The 19578-nt window shown below is 32.8% G+C and overlaps 1 protein-coding gene across 9 annotated transcripts in view; it reads right to left on the minus strand.

Annotated features, from left to right (window-relative positions):
- LOC143224335 (UDP-N-acetylglucosamine transporter-like) overlaps window positions 1–19578 on the minus strand; it is an 88905-nt gene that overhangs the window by 53384 nt on the left and 15943 nt on the right. For all 9 annotated transcript variants that reach the window (XR_013013373.1, XR_013013345.1, XR_013013349.1 and 6 more), the window contains 2 exons: window positions 13463–13649; window positions 1813–1967 (listed from right to left, as the gene is read on the minus strand). Coding sequence is in view for 4 of the 9 variants with exons in the window: in XM_076452730.1 (XP_076308845.1) it covers window positions 1813–1967; window positions 13463–13649 (342 nt within the window). In the remaining 5 variants the exon portion in view is untranslated. The remainder of the gene's footprint in view (window positions 1–1812; window positions 1968–13462; window positions 13650–19578) is intronic.

Consider the following 19578-nt stretch of genomic DNA (forward strand, 5'->3'; position numbering starts at 1 on the left):
GCATTGAAAGATCATCCCCATGAGGAAGTGGTTTGATTGCAAATGTAATATCTGAATACTTAAGGTAGTGTTTAATTTTGCCTGAATATTCAGAAACACTAGTTAGTCAGCTAGATTATCTTTGGGCTCACACTATATCATGGGAACTGCAAATAGTTTACTTGCTCTCTTCTTCTCAGCTACTGCGTCATGCAAACTCTACAACACACACGTAGAGTCCAGTTTTTCTCGGTCATCAATTTTACATCCAAAGTAAAAGCAAATAAACTACTTTTACCTTGTGTGTGATGTAGCAAAAACTGTTTGGATAATTTCTGCACCCTTGAACTTTACATGAACTGGAGGCAGCCAGCATTTCAAATTATTTTATAAAAAATATAAAATAATTTATGTTTACAGAATGAGAGTCCAAAAGATCTATGTTTTGCACACAAGCAAGATGAAGTGGCCAACTGAGTGAATGAAAGGCATCTGATTTTGCCTCTTTTAGGTTTTTTTGAACTTTTCAAATGTTCTAGAAAATTAAGCATATGAGGGATTTGTGATTCCCAGACATAACAGATGAGCATGGGAATGAAGCAAAAAGTAGTGCACTTCTCTACAATTATATTAAGAACAAAGAGCATATATAAAAATATATTTGGAATTATATACCATTACAATATATTCAGTGTTTGAAGTTATCAAAAAATGTATGCCTTTTACCCATTAAACTGTTTATATAAACTTATATTCATAACATGAATCAAATGTAATGATTTGATTGCATGGTATTTCACAAGAAGCTGATAAAATGCTGAGATATTGTAATAACTCAAAATCTAGAGGCAATAGACAAATTCTGACTACATTTATGGAATCAACATCATCAAATTACTTCAAATCAATTGTGTTTCCTCCAGTAACAAATTTTTTATTGTCCAGTGTTATCAGCAAACTAATCAATTTTTCCTAAAGTATGCCATACACAAAAGTTTTCATTGTTAGTTAAGTGATCAATCTTTGTAACAGTTTCTAACACATTCTCACTAAATCCAAATTATCAAACTGTTCAATCTTTTTGCCAATATCTCACATTCTTCATGATCATTAAACTGATAAGGTACTTTAAACATGTCACACACTCATGTTTTAATTATTTTTAAACTATTTAATCTTATTTGCATTAAACTGATAAAGCTTTTGACAGTAACTCACACACATGCGCAACAAGTCTTCATTAGTTTACTAATATATTTTTCTATAGTCTACAGTATCTCTCTGATTGACAAAAGGCTTCATAATTACTAAATTGATCAATGTTTTTACATTACCTCACATGCACTTGCTAGTGTGACTTTATTGCTAGTAAAAATTTTATTTTAACATTATTTCAAAAAACTTGTATGTTTTATTATTATTATCATCACCCCAATCAACTTTTATATTATCTCACACCATGATCAATGATTTTACATTATCTCACACATTGACACAAGTTTTCATTACTAGTAAATTGATCAATTTTTCTACATTATTTAACAAACTTGCATCAGGCTTTATTATTAGTACACCAATCAGCTTTTACAGTATCTTATACATTTCCATTATTAATAAATAATTCAATACTTTCTAGAGTATTTAACACAAACATTTCTTCACTATTATCATTTTACAGTTTCTCACATACACAAGTTCAGAAGTCTTCATTAACCTTTTTAAAGTATCATAAGTTTATGACAATATCACAAAATTAACTAAATCAGTTGCATGTAAAACAAAAATTTGGTTCCTGTATTGTTAAATAGAAATATTTCAATATTTATAACAAACCTGGTATGTAGCAGCATCTAGATTTGACAATGCAAGGAAGAGAAGATTGTTCTGCACTGTGTATAATGCAGCTGGGACAAGAAGTCTACAGGTGTCTGATGGTTTACTCCAAACTTCCAAATGAAGTAGCTTAATTAATTGACCTACTGACCAACCTGATAACATGAAAGGTATATTAATCATGCATATTTAGCCATAGCAAGAAAGGATGCAAATTCACAAAAATATTTAAACAGACAAACTTGTAAGTTTATTCCATGCATTTTAATTTTATCTATCATATACTCTTATAAACCAATGCAGCAAGTAACCACCATTTAGCATCATATTTGTATATCTATACAACATTAATTTATTCTGAACTAAAATTTTGGGTTAAAGTTATGCTATAATTCATACTCACAAAGATAGAAAATACTAGTAAGTACAGTAGTAAGAATTACTGATTTTGTGGGAATTAATATTGATTAATATTCCACCTTCTTTATGAACATACACTAATTCACATACTTTTAAAACATGTTTAAATGAAATGGAATGATCTGTCAAATATATATATGTGTGTATCAAATGAATTTGGAAACATTAAGCCTATTAACATAGCTTATGCAACAAGGTTTTACTTAAGTGAATTGAGAATAGTTCTTTTTCTCACATGATTGGAAAACTAAAGTGAAGAAGGAAACACTAAGTCTTCAGAGTAACATCATCCAAAGTAACACAGATTTTTTTAATATTTGTTACATTTATCTTTTATTAAACTTTAATATATGAGCACCAAAGGCAAATTAAAAATATGTAGTTTTATATTTTAAAGAAAAAATAAATGAGGTGGAAAATTATTATTTGAAAGTAAATTTAATAGCTGTTGCTAATGATGAGATTTTTCTTCACTGAAAATCTATTTCAGATAGATATCTCTTCACATCACAAAAATCTATTACTTATTCATACATTCTGCCATTTAATGAAGACTTAAGCAGTATTCCCAGTCTTGAGTAACTGACAGATGAAAAACAAAGTTGAATAAAACAGTTACATAAATTGTGAGCTTGTTAAAATAAAAGTGGGAAGTTTAAAGAATGATAAGGCTACTGGATTTTAAAGGAGGATTTCATATGTAAGCCACTTGCCACAACTCTTTGTAAGTCCTTGAATAGTGGGTTAAGTACCAACAGAATGAAAATTAGCTAATGTCACCTCTGTCTTCATTGGATGTAAAAGAAGTAATTATAGGCCTATTAGTCTTACATCAGTAGTAGATAAAGTTTGCAAATTCATTTAACAAAGTTCAGAATTTTACCAGATAGCCAACCCAGTTTCACTAGGGGAAAATCTTGATTACAAATCTTTTAACATGCTTTGTAAATGTTACTGAACATATAGATGAGGGTAAAGGTGTAGATTTGGTGTATCTGGATTTTCAGAAAGCATTTGACAAAGTGCTACATAAAAGGCTTATAAAAAAGTTATCTCTGTTGGTGTGGGAAACAAGATAACTAACTGTATTGAAGAGTAGCTTGATTGAAGAGAGCTCAGGTTGTTATAAATGTTCAATCAAACTGGATTAATGTTGCAAATGGTGTATTCAGGATCATTGATCTTTCTGATTCATATTAATGACAGATGAAGGAATGGTAAATAAATTACTTAAATTTGCTGATGATATCAAGGTATTGGGTGTTACTAGCTGTGAAGAGGATGCTGCTGCTTCACAAAATGATTTAGATCATTTAATGAGTTGGGCAAATAAATGGCATATGGAATTTAATCAAGTATAATTTGGATGGAAATAACCTTAACAGTGTCATGAAAGAAAATTATCTTGGTGTAATGATTGATCAGTCTCTTAAGCTATTCAAGCAGTATGCTGTTGCTAGCAGTTGGGTAAATAGGATTTTTAGCCTGTATCTACAGAAATATTGGAAACAAGCCCAAAGAGGTTATAATTCAATTGTACAAGTCACTGGTTAGGCTATATTTGAAGTAGTGTGTTCAATCTTGGGCTCCTCACCTTAGGAAAGACATTGAACTGTTGAAAAGGGTTCAGAAGAGGGTTACTAAAATGGTATCTAGGATAGAGGGTTCACCATATTTAGAATGAGAAGAAATTTAGATACTTAAAATTGTTTTCTCTTGAAAAAATAAGTCAGAATCTGATTAACATTTTTTACACTTAATAACAAGAATTATAGAACTTGGAGACAAATATATATTTAGTTAATGTAACAGCCATCTTCAGCCAAGAAAATTTTATTTTTCAAACAGGATGGTTAGCCTATGAAATGGGTGGTCTTTGGATGTTGTAGAAGCAATAAATTTGACTGAGTTTAAAAGAAAACTTGATATTTCAATGATAAAGGCTAGCAATTATTTTCTTTTTAAATGTATTTAATAATTTTACTTCAGTTTTGAGAATATAACACTCTTAAATGTTATATCAATTCCTGCACATGTAACAAGCCTTGAACAAAACTTCCATCTCTATACAAGTCAACATTATTATACCACCGGATGATGTAGTTATCCTTACACTGTAGCTCACCACCAACATGAGAACATCACATCCTTCATGTGCAGTAATTTCATTAAACATTAGCCTTCCAATAAAGACATATTTTTGATGAGGCAAACTAAATGTGCCAGAAGTGAGGAGGAAGTGCAGAAGGTGATACAGAGAGGTGAGCAGCATTTCTGAAGTTTACATTTTCCTTACCTTAAAGAGAATTTCAGAAAGATATCTCTCTATCTTACAAATAACTGCACACTATACATGGTAAAAGAGCTGGTGCAAAAAACATACCAATGAGCTCCTATCCAAAAACCAAAATCAGAGAGAGAAAGTTTATAAAGTGTCGTATCTGCAAAGCGGGGTAGAGTGAGACATCATTCTTGATGGAAGATGTATCATTCTCAAGTTGAAAATACTCTCTGCTATATGTCATTGTACTATTTTTTGTTAGAAGAAAATGTAGGGCAAAAGAAGATATCACAAGAATCTTTTGTATGGTGTTAAAGATAGGCAAGAAGTAAAAATATCTTCATCTTGCAGCCATTATTTCACAGATGGACAGGAAAAGATAAGTGTAAATGTGGCTAGGGATATAAATGAAGCTGTTCTGCACAGGAAAACACATGAAATATTTATCACAATAATCAAGTGATTTTTGATTTAAGAAAAATGTTAACTTCCAAAACATACATACTTACACTTACAGATAGAAAACCTTATAGTGATGAGATGGAGGGGCCAGTGAGAGCATTATCCATATAGAAAGTGTTTGCATTGACCAACACCTGTGTCAAATAGCCAGTTTGGCACTTTTGACAGAAGTGAGTTCAACCCACTCTCAAAAAACCACTGCCAATATGTGTCATTTCTGTTGATAAATGTTCATTGCTGGACTAAGCAAAGACCAAGACAGATACATGTCAATCTTAGAAATTAAACCACAATGCTGTGAAAAGGACTGCATAACCTCTATGATTGAAGCTTGAACTCCTGGATAGCATGGTGTACTATGCCAGGTCATGGCTGTTTTCACATAGATGGTTTAAGAGGAATTAGAAAAGGTGAGTAAAGGTTCCACAGAAGAAGAAACCAGGGTGTAGCTATCATTCTGGTGCTCGCAACAGAACCCAACAATAGGTTGAAACAAATCATATCTAGTACCCTGACAGAATGCATTCACTGCAAAAGCCCAAAGGTAAGGTACTGCAGATCAAATTGCCAGTATTTGGCTGTTCCATTAAAAGACCAACCCACCAATCAGAGTTGCAAAATGAGAGCCAATTCAACAAAACCTAGTAATGCAATATTATTTTGTTGAGATAAATGATCTGCTACTGCAGGAATCACTCACAGAACATGATACACTACTAGTGTGACATAATAGGAGAGATCCCAAGAAAGAAGGTCCAAGGTTCGAATACTAGAAACCCTGAGTCAAGTGCCTCCTTGAGGAGAAACACAAGACACCACCACAAAATTGTTATAGTGGAGCATGAAAATTTTTCCTTAATAATCCCAGATCATGGAAGTACTAGTAGGACTGTAATATTGTGTGAAGAAGGTTTGTCATCCATGCTTAGGCCTTGGATTTCTTGACTGTTGGCATATGTACCCCATCTTTGAAGCATGGCATTCATAGAGATGGAACTGTTGGCAAGGTGGTAGTAGAGGAAGCCATATCTTAGTAATGCCCCTATTTAACAACCTTTCATAATGGAAGAATGATCATGACAATGGAGACTGGGCAATCCAATGAATCAATGTTTATGATCCCTCGGTTGCATAAAGACCATTAAAATAATATCTTGGGCTCTTGTCCTAAAGGCATGAGAGATGCAAGTGATGCCTACTTCTCAGAAGAGAAAGAAACATTTATGCAGTAGGAGGAAAAAAGGTGAGTTAGAGTCAGACTTACTATTCCAAAATGGAAGCCAAATGAAAGTCAGCTATGCCTGACTGATAGTCAAGATGAAAAATTAAAAATATCCAGACTTATTACATACTAAAATAAGAATAAGTGTCTCAGCCATGAAAACAAAACTTGCCTTGATTGTTTCTGAAAGTAGAATTAGGATGTGATATTTTGACAAGTGACAATATGGTTCCAACAGTAATCAGTCATCTATGCACAGTATGTTGGAATAGAGGTGATGAGAAAAAACTCCTATAATATAGCAGAATCCATATGAAGCCAATGCAAGTCCAAAGGTAAAATCCTGGAATTGCAGTAACCGACTCTTGTGCACAAAAAATGCTGATAATGGCATGACATCACCACTATGGCAATGTGCAGACAGGAATAAACTACAACAAACTTGGACATCCATAATCCCAGTAAAAAATGTTAAATCAGGATTAGTAATGAATTAATTTATTATATTTTTGTATTACTAATGTAAAATAACCAAATAAAGGGTTTATCAAAAAATAATAGATAAGTGAGATCGATAACTGGACACTAGTTTCCGCTCTTCTTAGGCCCAACAACCATGAAGAATAATGCCTCGGAAGACTTAGCATGACACTTTTCATCATCCTCAGACCAACCAAACTCAGATAATCCTAGAGCTAAGTTCCAAATCCCTGGAATTTGCAGGAGACACAAACCCTAGAGTTTGGATGGATAATAATGTTGAAGATATGAACTAAATGACTACTACTGACTCAAGGATCTGTAGTGTTCCTGGATTCTTATTTGAGATTACTATATATCTACAAATTCTTGGAGCCAAAGCCAAAACTATTTGCAGTGGCCTGAGTTGGAACTTTTTAATATGGACATAATCTATTCTGGATACCAAAGGGCTAATATCCAGGGTTGGAAGACACATAAATAAGGGTGGAACTGTGAACCCTTGTAGGAGCCGATGAAATTCAAGATGCCTTCAATAACATGAATGAACACAGAAGCCAACAATTGAACTAATGTACATGCTAACAATGGTTCCAGCTCATCATCAAGAAGTTGGTGATCCCGAGATTATTTCAACAAAGTGAAACAAAAAGAAAACAAAGTGTTACATTTTAAGGTTACAATTCTGTAGATTACCCTGTCCGAGCAGATGACATTGATCTATTCAGGATAACTTCAAACCAATCCTTAGAAACCCAGAATATGAGAATCAGATGTATTATTTGAGAGCCAGAAAATTCTTCCACCTACTGATGGCAGGATAAATCACAAAGTTCCAACAACTGCAGCAGATAAGGCATAACTGTTCCTTAATGTAACTGAGAAGTAAATCTTCCAGCATGAACCACAATCAGGGATAGTCTCATTCATTTTGGAACCCCAGGCAGACTTCAGTAGATGAGGACCCATAATTATAAGAAAACTTGGAAGTAGATTAAAAGGTTTGGAAACTCATCACTGTCCCACAAGTGGAATGAAAAGCCAACAAACTAAAAGAAGGTGCAGAAAAAAATTAATATAATTTTCTCCAGAATGTCATGGATTATCCTTAAATGCAGCCTCAGAGCCCCTAGCAAAACACAACAGAACCAAATATACCTCTCCATCTTATTATAAACAAGATTTTTGACAGTTGAAACAAAAGGTGACTCTTCCCCACCCTCAACTATTGTACAGTTCTAGATATCAAGGATAGGGTAGGAAACACCAGACTTGCTTCCATGCTAGAAATAAAATTCTAGGAATTCATACTGTAAATCAGCTAGCCAATGAGAATTGCTTTTGTTTTATGAAAATCAATAGAAAACACTGAAAATGTTCAAAGTATCTCCAAATTATCATAGCATTGGGAAACTCATTAGTGATGCTTTGTTGAGAAAAAGTAATAACATTTTCCAAATGAGATTACAAAGATATACATGGAGAGTTTCACAAGAAAAATATTGCCAAATTGTAAATTACCCACTACAAAATTGTCATTGCTCAGACAAACCATAATTTTTATAGCCTTCAATTTTGTTTGGTGACAGAGCTATCAAATATAAAATCAGAACCATCTTGCCACACCCACCTATCACATCCTTTCTTTCAGGATTTGTTAATATAGTTCTCCCTAATGTTTAATTCTGTATTATATATATAACCAATAAAAAACTAAGAGTTTCATTTATCAAATGATGTACTGTATAACACTGTTTTCTGAACAGAGAATTGTCAATTGTACTGTTGGTACAAACTACATTTTCCCACAGGAAAGATAATGACTAGCTAAGACGAGCTTGTAGTGGCTCTTGTTGGATAGTTAGGGAGCCAGAAAAATGATATTTTGGAGAAATTGCCTATTTTTTGCATACTATTAGTCTGCATTATTTGATGTATTTTTTAATTAAATGAAAATTATTTAGTTAATTACTACCATTAATATAAATTAAGTAGGTTTAAGTGTCATCAACATTTGACAGCAAGGAAAAAAACGATATTCACATAAATACTTTATTTCCTGTTTGTCATATTTGTTCTTTATTTATTATTATGAAAATAATAATCTTTTTTAAGTTAGTTAAGCTTAGATTAGGTAAAATAAGTAATAATATTATAATGAAGATGTTTCACAAGACACACATGTGAGCATCTTGTGGGTAATGTAATCTGATAATGTAATGTGAGTTCTTGTTCCCCAAGGGATTTACAACTTATATCATGAATAGTAGTTAGTCACAGTCCAAAGGACAATAAAAAATAACATTTAATTATAAACAGATGTATACTGTTATTAGCTTAAGGCTACTTAGGACAAATAAATGTTGTTTCATGTTACAATTTAAAGTTATTCTACGAAGCCAGAAAAGGTAATTTAGAATTGTTTCTATCTTCTTTTTTTTTTGTGGTTATATGGTTGGTCAAGTGAACCAATCCCATCTGGGAATAGGGTATCTCTAACAGATTAAATATAGTGTTTCACTAAAAACAAACATTTGAAATGTACTTAAGAGGTTTTAGAGATTACACAAATATCAGATTTCTGAAATTAAAAGTATTTTAACCTTAATATGAAAATCACTTTGCATATGGACTATTAAAATAAATACTCAATTTATTCAGGGACAGATCTTTATCTTAGTTTATTAAAAATTATTTTTTGTATGGGAAAGGCATAACATTAAGTAAAAAATTGCCAAATTTTGTAAAGATATACATACTATATTAAAAGTTAAATGTATTAAAACTATAAAGATTTTAAATGAATACAAAGAGGTCACATGGTTGGTCAAATCAATCAAGCCCATATTGAGAGAATTAAGGTTAGTCACGCAAGGGAGTTGGTCAAGGATGACTGGAAAAAACAAAGTAATGTAACATGATAAAAAAGACAGGGAGAAAAAACAGCTATTTGTGCCAGGAGAGAAGAAAAGCCATGTACAGGGCCACCTGATAACTAAGAAAGGTTGAGACAGAGAATCCATCATTTAACAGTGAAATGAGAAATACAAAAAAAAATGATGTTCAGAATTACTGCTAGGAAGAAAGGGGTACTGGAAGGACCAAGAATCCATTATAAAAATTGATAAATAGATACAGTAGAATGGAAACAAAAATGTGATGAGTATTAATGGAAAATCTAATCTGACAGGCAACAGACTAGGCAAATTCCATGCATGAGGGTCAAGGAAAGATATCCCACTATGAAGAAGGGAAATGTGAGATTGGGAAGCAACAGAGAGGGAGATAATGGGAAGATCCTTAGGTGTGTCCAAATATCAAACAAACCAAGGCTAAAGTGGTCAAAGAGGCACCAACAATAAGGTCCAAGAAGGAAAATGAGGAATAAATCAGAGCCTTAGGATGGGGAATAGAGTACCATAATATAGGACATCCAGAGATGAAAAGGGTGGCAAAATCATTCAACATAGATGTGTCCAACCAAGAGTAAACCACACAGAAATTCTGCAAGCATAGAAGCTATTATTTTGATAGAATACAGACTGTCTGAGAGCCAGCCTGCTGTCAAGATTAGCACAATCTATGTAAAATCACATAATTTTAGGTGGGTGTTACCTCAAGAGTAGTGGCATGCAGATCTCTTTAGCAGATGTGCTGAGAAAGATAGCTAACCTGTGTGTGAGGTGAGTTATCATCGTAGAATTATAATCTTCCATAAAAACAACTTAGATTAAAATTCTCAGAAAATATTGTTTTGCAACTAGTATAATTAACATATTAACTGTACCTCAGGATAGCTGGTATGGATATTAACACTTTTACCAAAATAAAACAGACAACAACATTTTGACTTTCTTAGGTCATCTTCAGGTTAACAAAGAGAGAGTTTGCAACTGACTGTTGTCAGGCACATCTTAGGGACAAGAGTGTAAATAGGTATGGGATTGTAGGGTGCATTGCAGTTAGAATATTGGTTATTAATTAGTATAGGTATAAAGATGTTCCTTAATGTTGGTTTTAGTTGTATAAGTAGGCTTCTTTGATTTTGTGTTTGTTTTCCTACTTAGTATCAGGGTGTTTTCTGTGGTTGTGTTTATTCGATTTGCAGTGTTGAAAAATGTGTGGTGTATTTTTTTTTTTGTTCTTTGAATCTGGTTTCCATTATTCTGCTTGTTTGTGCAATATAGAAGTTGTGACAGTTGTTACATTGTATTTTGTAAATAATGTTGGTATTGTGTTTGTCAGTGTAGTTTTTACATAGTATGAACTTTAGTTTTGTAGTTGGTTTTTGAATAAGTTGTGTGTTTACTGGAATGTTGTGTCTTGTTACAAGTTTTTTTTTTCCAAATATTGGTTAATTTTTGCCAATATCAGAAATACATGGTATGCAGCAGTGTAAAGTTTTGTAGTTTGTTGTATCTTGGTATATATTACTGTTTGTTTGTTGTTGATCTAGGTGTACGAGTATAATTTTTTCAACAGTTTTGGAGAAAATTTGTTGATGATGATAGAGTGTTGTTTTATTTTGTCTAATTCATCATTAATTTTATATGGTGAGCATAGTTTTGTGGCTGTGTTTATTTGAATTTCTAATACATTGAGTTTTTGTGTTGTTTCATGTGCTGAGTCCTAAAGAATGTATAGTCCAGTATAGGTGATTTTTCTGCAGATTTCTGTTTTGAATTGCATATTGGTTCTTGTAATCTTGAGGTTGATAAATGCTATTTTATTATTTTTTTCTGTTCAGAGGTGAACTTAATGTTGGGATGTATAGAGTAAATGTGGTTGAAAAAGGTAAGTGAATGTTCTGTAGATGTGAATCCAGCAATTGTATTGACAACATACTTGTACCAGTAGAGTGGTGAGTGTAAGGCTGATTTAATCGCTTGAGGTTCAATCGGTGCCATATAAATGTTGGCTAGAACTAGTGACATGGGATTTCCCATACTTAGGCCATTTATTTGTAGGTAATTTTGGTCACTGAACATAAAGTTAGTTTTGGTGGTATTGATTTTCTATAAGGGTTGCTGGGGATATGTATCAATGGGTTTGGGTCTTGGATATAAAGTTTTAAAGCTATCTTGCAGGCCTCAGTGGTTGGAACTTCTGTGAAGAAAGAGATTGCATCAAAACTGGTCATTAAGGCTTTATGATTCAGTTGATTAAGAACAGATTTAAAATAGCAAGAGTTTTTGATAAAGAAGCCAGCTGATGTTACATATTTAGAAAATGCCCAGGTTATGTATTTACTAGAGTTGTAGTTAAATGTTTCATACATCAACATTATGGGTCAATCAGGTTTATGCAGTTTGTAGGTACCTTAACAACAAACAGACAATAATAGATCCCAAGAAACCACAAACTACAAAATAAAATTCCCAACATCAACATTTGAAAGAAAAACTAATACCAAAATACAACATCCCAGTAAACACTAAATTTATTCAAACACCAAGTACAAGACTAAAGTCCATACTATATAAAAACTATACAGACAAATACAACACCAACATTATTTATAAAATACAATGCAACAACTACCATGACTTCTACATTGGAAAAACAAGCTGAAAAATGGAAACCAGATTCAAAAAACAAAAGAAAACACCTTCACATATTTTGAACACTGCAGAACAAATAAACACAACATAACCACAGAAAACACCCAGATACTAAGTAGGGAAACAAACAAACACAAAATCAAAGAAGCCCAACTTATACAACAACTAAAACCAAAATTAAACCAATATAAAGGAACATCTTTATACCTAAACTAATTAATAACCTAACATCTAACTTCAACACCCCTTCATTTCTGTATCCATTTACATTCTTGTCCCTAAAACGTACCTGGCAATGGTCAGTTGCAAACTCTCTCTTTGTTAACCTGAAGATGACTTAAATGGTGAAAATGTTGTTCTCTGCTTTATTTTGGTAAAAGTGTTAATACCCATACCAGTTGTTCTGAGATACATTTTACATCAAGTGGGTTTCTCGTCATCACAAACTAACATAATGTCTATTTATCTTTATGGATAGAACATTCCTAAACAGCTACAATCAAGGTAGAATATTCTAAAGCAGACTTTATTCTGCTTTATTTATAAAGCAGACTGCATTATATTGGATTGCCAAACAAACTTGTATATTGAAGATAACATATAAATTTTATTTGCAGCTTATACTCACACTAACTCCAGATGTATTTTAAAACCTAACTGTGGATTTCAGCAATTTTTTAGTTCAAGGACAGAATTAAATTACTAAAAATATAAAATTTATTTATCAATTTCAATGTCCTTGTTGTTTAAAGGTTAGACTGGGTCAATATTTAAACTTCTAGATGGTTACAAACTGCACACTGTCAAATATGTATTTTTGGAGTTTAGATGAGTGTTAAGTAACTGAACATTCCAATTATATTAACTTAGACTCTGTGAGAGTGCAATTTCCATAAAGGTGTAAATGTTTGCTAATCAACAGTTTCAGATTACAGCTTCACCAAAACATTTCAGATATGAAAATATTGCTTAAATGATAGTCATTTTTTCTCATGATATAAATTTTCTGGACATTACTTGGCAACAGAAAAACAGTAAAGGAATTAACCATATTAACATTTAGAATCATTCTCCAAATAAAATGTACTTAAGTTTAAAAAATATTACAAGTTTGTGCACCAAACCCATGTATCAATGAGCACTAGTAATAAATTCTAAACATTAAAGTAAAATATAGAAACAAATGATAATTGCAAGCTTTATTGAAATATAATATAAAATTACCACTCTGTGAAAGGAGTACCATCACACAAGTAAGCATCTTGAAAACTTCAGACACAACTATTGCAGTAGAACTTAAATACTGCTGATTGCTTGGGGTAGCAATTCTGGAGTATCTCAGCAGCAGGACAAGACTAGTTGTCTGAAGTACCAGAGTAGCAAGAGACATGTATTTTAGCATTGAATTCATCTGAAATATAATTTGAAATGTAAACATTTTATGTTTTAATTCTTACAACATTTAGAATCATATACAATTCTGAATTTAAAAATAGTTTAATAAACACATATACATTCAACTTCTTTCATAAGGAAATGTTCACTTAATGTTACTTAGTGCCATAACGTTAACATGGAAAGTGCGTAATACATACGTAGAGATCACCAGTATTTGTACAAATGATTATTTTTATTAATTACAAATTCATTTTCAGGAAATGATTTAAAAAGACAAAAAATAACTAAGTCAAAAAAATTACTAGTGAAATGATCATAACACATACATACATAATATCAAAATGTATTTCTGATAGGTACACATCTATCAAGATTTATAGATTCCAATACCTCTTATGCAAATCATCATGTGACAACTCTCCACCAAAAAGAATGTGATATACTCTTTTGATGCATGTGACTCTCTTTTCAATTCTACTAAACCATCACTCTGAGTTTTGTCAGAAAATTGAAGCACTAGTTTTTTAGTGGGGAGTAGGATGGAAAATGTTAGCACAGGTAAGAACCTATCAGAAACATATTTTCAGTGTAGGAAAATTAAAACTTCTGACATAATACATTACCTCTTCTCACATCGAACAGGTATAGGTACCAGTGCAAAGGAAAGAAAGAAGCATCCAAAGACACTCCCTAAAATGAGAGAGTCATATTCTAAGATTTGATGTGGCAGGCTGCAACAGTTCTGAACCAGATATAATATGTGACCATTATAGAAAGATGTTACATATATGAGAGAAAAACAGAGGAGAACATACAAGTGGGAAAGAACTACAATCCAAACCTCAACAATCTTGTGAAGGTAAAAAGGATCATACTATCTTCATTTGAAATTCATGACACTGGAGGGAATCTGATATCCCCAGTTCATTAACAATGCACATATTAATATAATAAATTCAGAGACTGATCTGGGAAATCAACAACTAGTATAAAAAAGATGTACATGTACAAAATCTCCCTCAAAATTGAAATTCACCAGAACTGCTCCAAGCACAATGACATCTCTGGAATAATAATTATCAATGAATAGCAGAAGGGAAAGAACCTTAACAATCTACAAGTACCTTCACCATGACCCCTAACACTGATGAATTAGAAATGAAGGAGGAATATAGACATCTGTAATACACATGTGAAAACTTGTACTGATTGGTTCTACACTAAATCCAAACCCCAGTCACAGGGAACCAATATTCACATGAGGGTAGAATGAGGAATCCAAATCAAAAGAATGAACTGCAATTTTGATAGCTCACTCTCATTTGTTTTTGTGTGTCACACTGAAGGATATCATGTTATTTATACCAGCAGAACACCATTGTCTCACCCACCTGAATGGTTTTATAATTATTTCTACATTTTGCTTGTAATTCATCATCCTTTTTAGAAGGACACCTCAATGGTACACCACTGTAGCAACATGGCTTTACAGTGCTGATTTGAACAGTTAAAGAATACCTGGTCATGCACTACCTGTCACAGAGTAGGATCTAGTAGGAAAAAGGAGGAACATGCCCTTAGAAAAGAAGTATGTGTACAACAAGGTAACTTACACAGTAACAGATTCATGAAAATGTGAAGGATGGCAATGGGTAGATGATGCTAACCCTATAAGAAAGAAACAGCTACTCAAAGTAGAGAATGAGAAATGAACATACGAGATGTAGTTCTAGTGCTCAAGAGACAAAATACCTCCAAATAATGGAAGGGTAGACATGCTAGGAAAAAGACGCATGATAGAAGTGAAGACACCAGGAAATGAAAGTGGAAGAAGGAGACAAGAGAGAGAAAAAACACAAATCACAATCTTAACCCAATATGTAAGAGAGGAAGGGTGAAAACTCACAAAGAAGTGCAGTAATGGGAGAAAATGTGGAAACTGGATTTCACAGAAAAAAAGCTTTAAAAACAATGAAGCAACCCACAACATATACTGGACCAGGAATGTTATTCAGATTCCACTGAGAAGATACATGGAAGACGGTTATAAATGAAACAAGTCAAAAGAAACATCATATGAGCCACTGAAATAAAGTTGATCCTGAACAAGAGAAACAAATCAAGCTGAAACAGTTAAGAAAAATTAAAACAATACCATCCAGAAAAGATTAATAAGAAAGGCCTGAACTGGAGAGATATGTATGCCCAAAAGTTTGAGGAAGAAGACTGACAGAAAAAAACTAATGTATACCTGTCTGAACTGGACAATAGTCAGAGCAAAGGGATGATGGATCAGGCCCCAAAAATAAAAGAACTGACTAAGTGAAAAATGAGAAAAGATTCAAAAACTTCACGTGAAAGGGTACTCTACAAATGTAGAGCTACAAAAATTTAGGAAGATTGAGAAGTTATTCCAGAGTAGAATGCATCAAGATTGAAAATTCAATTCACAAAAAGGACACAGCACCTGGAATAACACTCAAAAAAAAAATCTGTTTACTCCAAAGGGAATAATAAGGGAAACATCAGAGAGGGTTTGGAATGTATGGCCGTACCCTGCAATAAAGATAACCTGCCTTCATGGTGGCACATGAATGTGGTGATGTAAATGTCAGAATGAGGATATTGGTCAGCATTGTAATTCCATCTTTGCGAGTGGAGAGACGTTTCACTGTAGAAACTCCTTCACTAGAAAAACCAGTGAGAATCTCTGACTCGGGGACGTTCTTCAAATCCCTCTCAACAATAACTCCTTGGGATGAATTCAAAGTAGCATGAAACATAACCTCAATAGGTATATCCCCAATCACCTTTGAATGTAAAAGGAGTTTACTGTGTTTAATGTGGATATTTGCAAACTCTCTCTGTTAACCTGCAGATGACCTAGGAAAATTGAAACATTGTTCTCTGCTTATCAATAAAAGTGTTAATATATATACCAGCTGTTCTGAGATACAAGTTTGCACTTTTTTTTCATGATTGTTGCTTGTTTTCAAAGGGTCCATGTCGAACAGAAGTCTTTATATTTTCATCAAAATGATATGGAATTTAAGAAAAAGGGCAAAATGAATTAGCTGTGTTCATCCTTTTTTTTTTTATTCAAAAGTCCTCCAAGTTTCTTTGTATTATTGAAAAATAGTAATTCACAAAGGAAACAAATTGCCAAACAAAAACTGGGTAAAGCAGCAGCAAAAGAGGAAGAGTATTTTTATTACTTGGCTTTAGCTGAAACAACATAAATAGGTACATCCCCAATTGCCTTTGAATGCAAGAGGAGTTCACCAATATGTTACCAGATCGAAGCTTCTTTACTGACTTTGGAAAACCAGCAACCTCTAGTCCCTTCTGAATGAAAAAGGGAGACATTTGCCCAAAAGGTTTGTCTGAAAGAGAATGTAGGATAAGAAAATGAGGTACAACAGGTGTTACAGATATTGCTGCTCAGAATCTTCAAGACGTGGTTGTTTACCTATGGACTGTTTTTTCACTATTTTATTTAAGTTTTTATTTGAAGGATCCATAATAAAAAAAAGTTAATTTTGGTGCCCACTGACCCCACCCACCATGGAAGCCTATGAGGGGATACACTACAATGTCAAACAAGAACACTGCATCAATGCCAGGGTTTCATAAGCACTATACCCAAACACCAGCATCAGATACAATGTCCACAACATCTGTTGAGAACATCCAACACTGTTACTTGGTTGACCTTAGCCCAAATAGACCAGCTGATTGACCCAAGGAGAGCCACCCCAAGGCTGCCCGTCTACTGGAATTCAAGGCTAAAGTGGTGTGTTAGGGTTGGAACCACCAGGATCCTCTCCTTCCCATCATGGGTCACCACACGCAGCAAACATGTGGGTGGATGTTTAGATCTCAGAGGGGGTAAACTGAAAGAACAGAACCTTCCCTGAGAGGTCTCCTTGCCACGTACATGAATCCACACCAAGAGATATGACAAAAGTAATTTAAGTATAACAATAATATGGTTTATTAGTGCTTCACATCATGCACAAATACTACTGAATAAATAATTCTCAATATGCTTATAGTGTAATTTCTCTTTCCTGTAACAAGAAAGTTTAAAGATATAACCACTTTAAATGAAGGTTGTTGAATTTTTATAACCACCCTTAGTTTGTTGCACTTAATGCTACATGTTTTTTGGATCTAAATAATATTATAATTTTCACTTAATGTCTAGAAAACACTAATATTAGCAACAAACAAGAGTGTTTACAAATCATTTAAGAACTTACTTCACTTATAGTATATACAAGTACTAGAGCTGGACTTAAAGCAAAGCCCATTTTGTAATTTGTACTTCATATAATAATAGATATATTGTTAATAACAAACAAAGCATCTAAGTTGAATATTGCTCCATTACAAGGAAATGCATGTACACTAAAGTATAATCTAAAAGCACTCAATAACTTTCTTTATTACATGGACAATACTATTATTAAAGAATAGGAAATGAAAATATCAAAAATAAACTATAAGTGAAAATGTGAAGACATGAAGCATGCAAAGATGATATGGTGAGATTATTCAGCAAAAAGTTAAAAAGTATATACATATTTCTGTTTCTTGATTTTAAGCATTTCATTGCACTGTACATTAACAACAACAGAGTCAGTGATATGGTTGAGAAAGTGGAAAGTACAATTTAAGTATTTACCTTAAAAAACATTTTATATCTGTTCCAGAGGTTCTTGAGATAATACACAGTATTTTTATATTCAAATTAATATAATCACCTTGTAATAAACTGTTCAGAGTCTATGTGCAAATAACTACATTACATAATTGATTTCTATTAAAAATAATATAAAAAAAATGAAATTAAATATCCATACTTCAGTTTTTTTCAAGCTTCATACTTTTATGAAAGTTCTTGTCAAGTTTAAACCACTTTTTTTCTCTAGTGTTATTACTGGTTAAAAATTTAATGACAGTTATGTAACCTACTCCATTCTGTTATTACAGAGTTAATATGCACTACACCATTTTGTGATGTAATCAGCCTCATATCCTTTGATCAATATTTATATGCAAAAACGGCTCGTTTGGGCTGAGAAAACACTTTTACATAGAAAAGCGAACAACGTTTCGACCTTCTTCGGTCATCGTCAGGTTCACAAAGAAAGAGGTAACTGACCGGAAGCTGACCACATGTTTGAAAGGGGTTGTGTAACTGTGTGTCGAAATGTAGAGGGCGGTATTAGATGTTTGAATACATAATTTTATTTATTTTATTTTATTAATATAGGTATAAAGGCATTCCTTTATATTGGTTTATTTTGGGTTTAAGTTGTTGTATAAGTAAGGCTTCTTTAATTTTGCGTTTGTTTATGTTTGTTTCTTTATTTAGTATTTGAGTGTTTTCTATGGTTATGTTGTGTTTATTTGACTTGCAGTGTTGAAAGCGTGTGAAGGTGACTTTTATGTTCTTTGAATCTGGTTTCCATTTTCTACTTGTTTCTCAATATAGAAGTCGTGGCAGTTATCACATTGTATTTTATAAATAATGTTGGTGTGGTGTTTGTCAGTGTAGTTTTACATAGTATAGACCTCAATTTTGTGCCGGGTTTTTGAATAAATTTGGTATTAATTGGAATGTCATATTTTGTTACTAATTTTTCCCAAATGTTGGTTATTTGTTTGCTGATGTCAGGAATATATGGTATACAGCAGTATATGGTTTCGTGGTTTTTTGATTCGTGAGCTGTATTTACTTTAGTTGGTTGATTTTGCTTTCTGTCTAGGTGTGTGCGTATAATGTTTTCTACGGTTTGTGGAGGAAACTTATTGATGTTGGTGAAGTATTGTTTTATTTTGTCTAATTCATCGTTAATTTTATCTGGTGAGCATAGTTTTATGGCTGTGTTTATTTGGTTTCATAGTATGTTGAGTTTTTGTTTTGTTTCATGTGC

Source organism: Tachypleus tridentatus, chromosome 1 (genome assembly GCF_004210375.1).
Source record: "Tachypleus tridentatus isolate NWPU-2018 chromosome 1, ASM421037v1, whole genome shotgun sequence".
NCBI classification, from domain to species: Eukaryota; Metazoa; Arthropoda; class Merostomata; order Xiphosura; family Limulidae; genus Tachypleus; species Tachypleus tridentatus.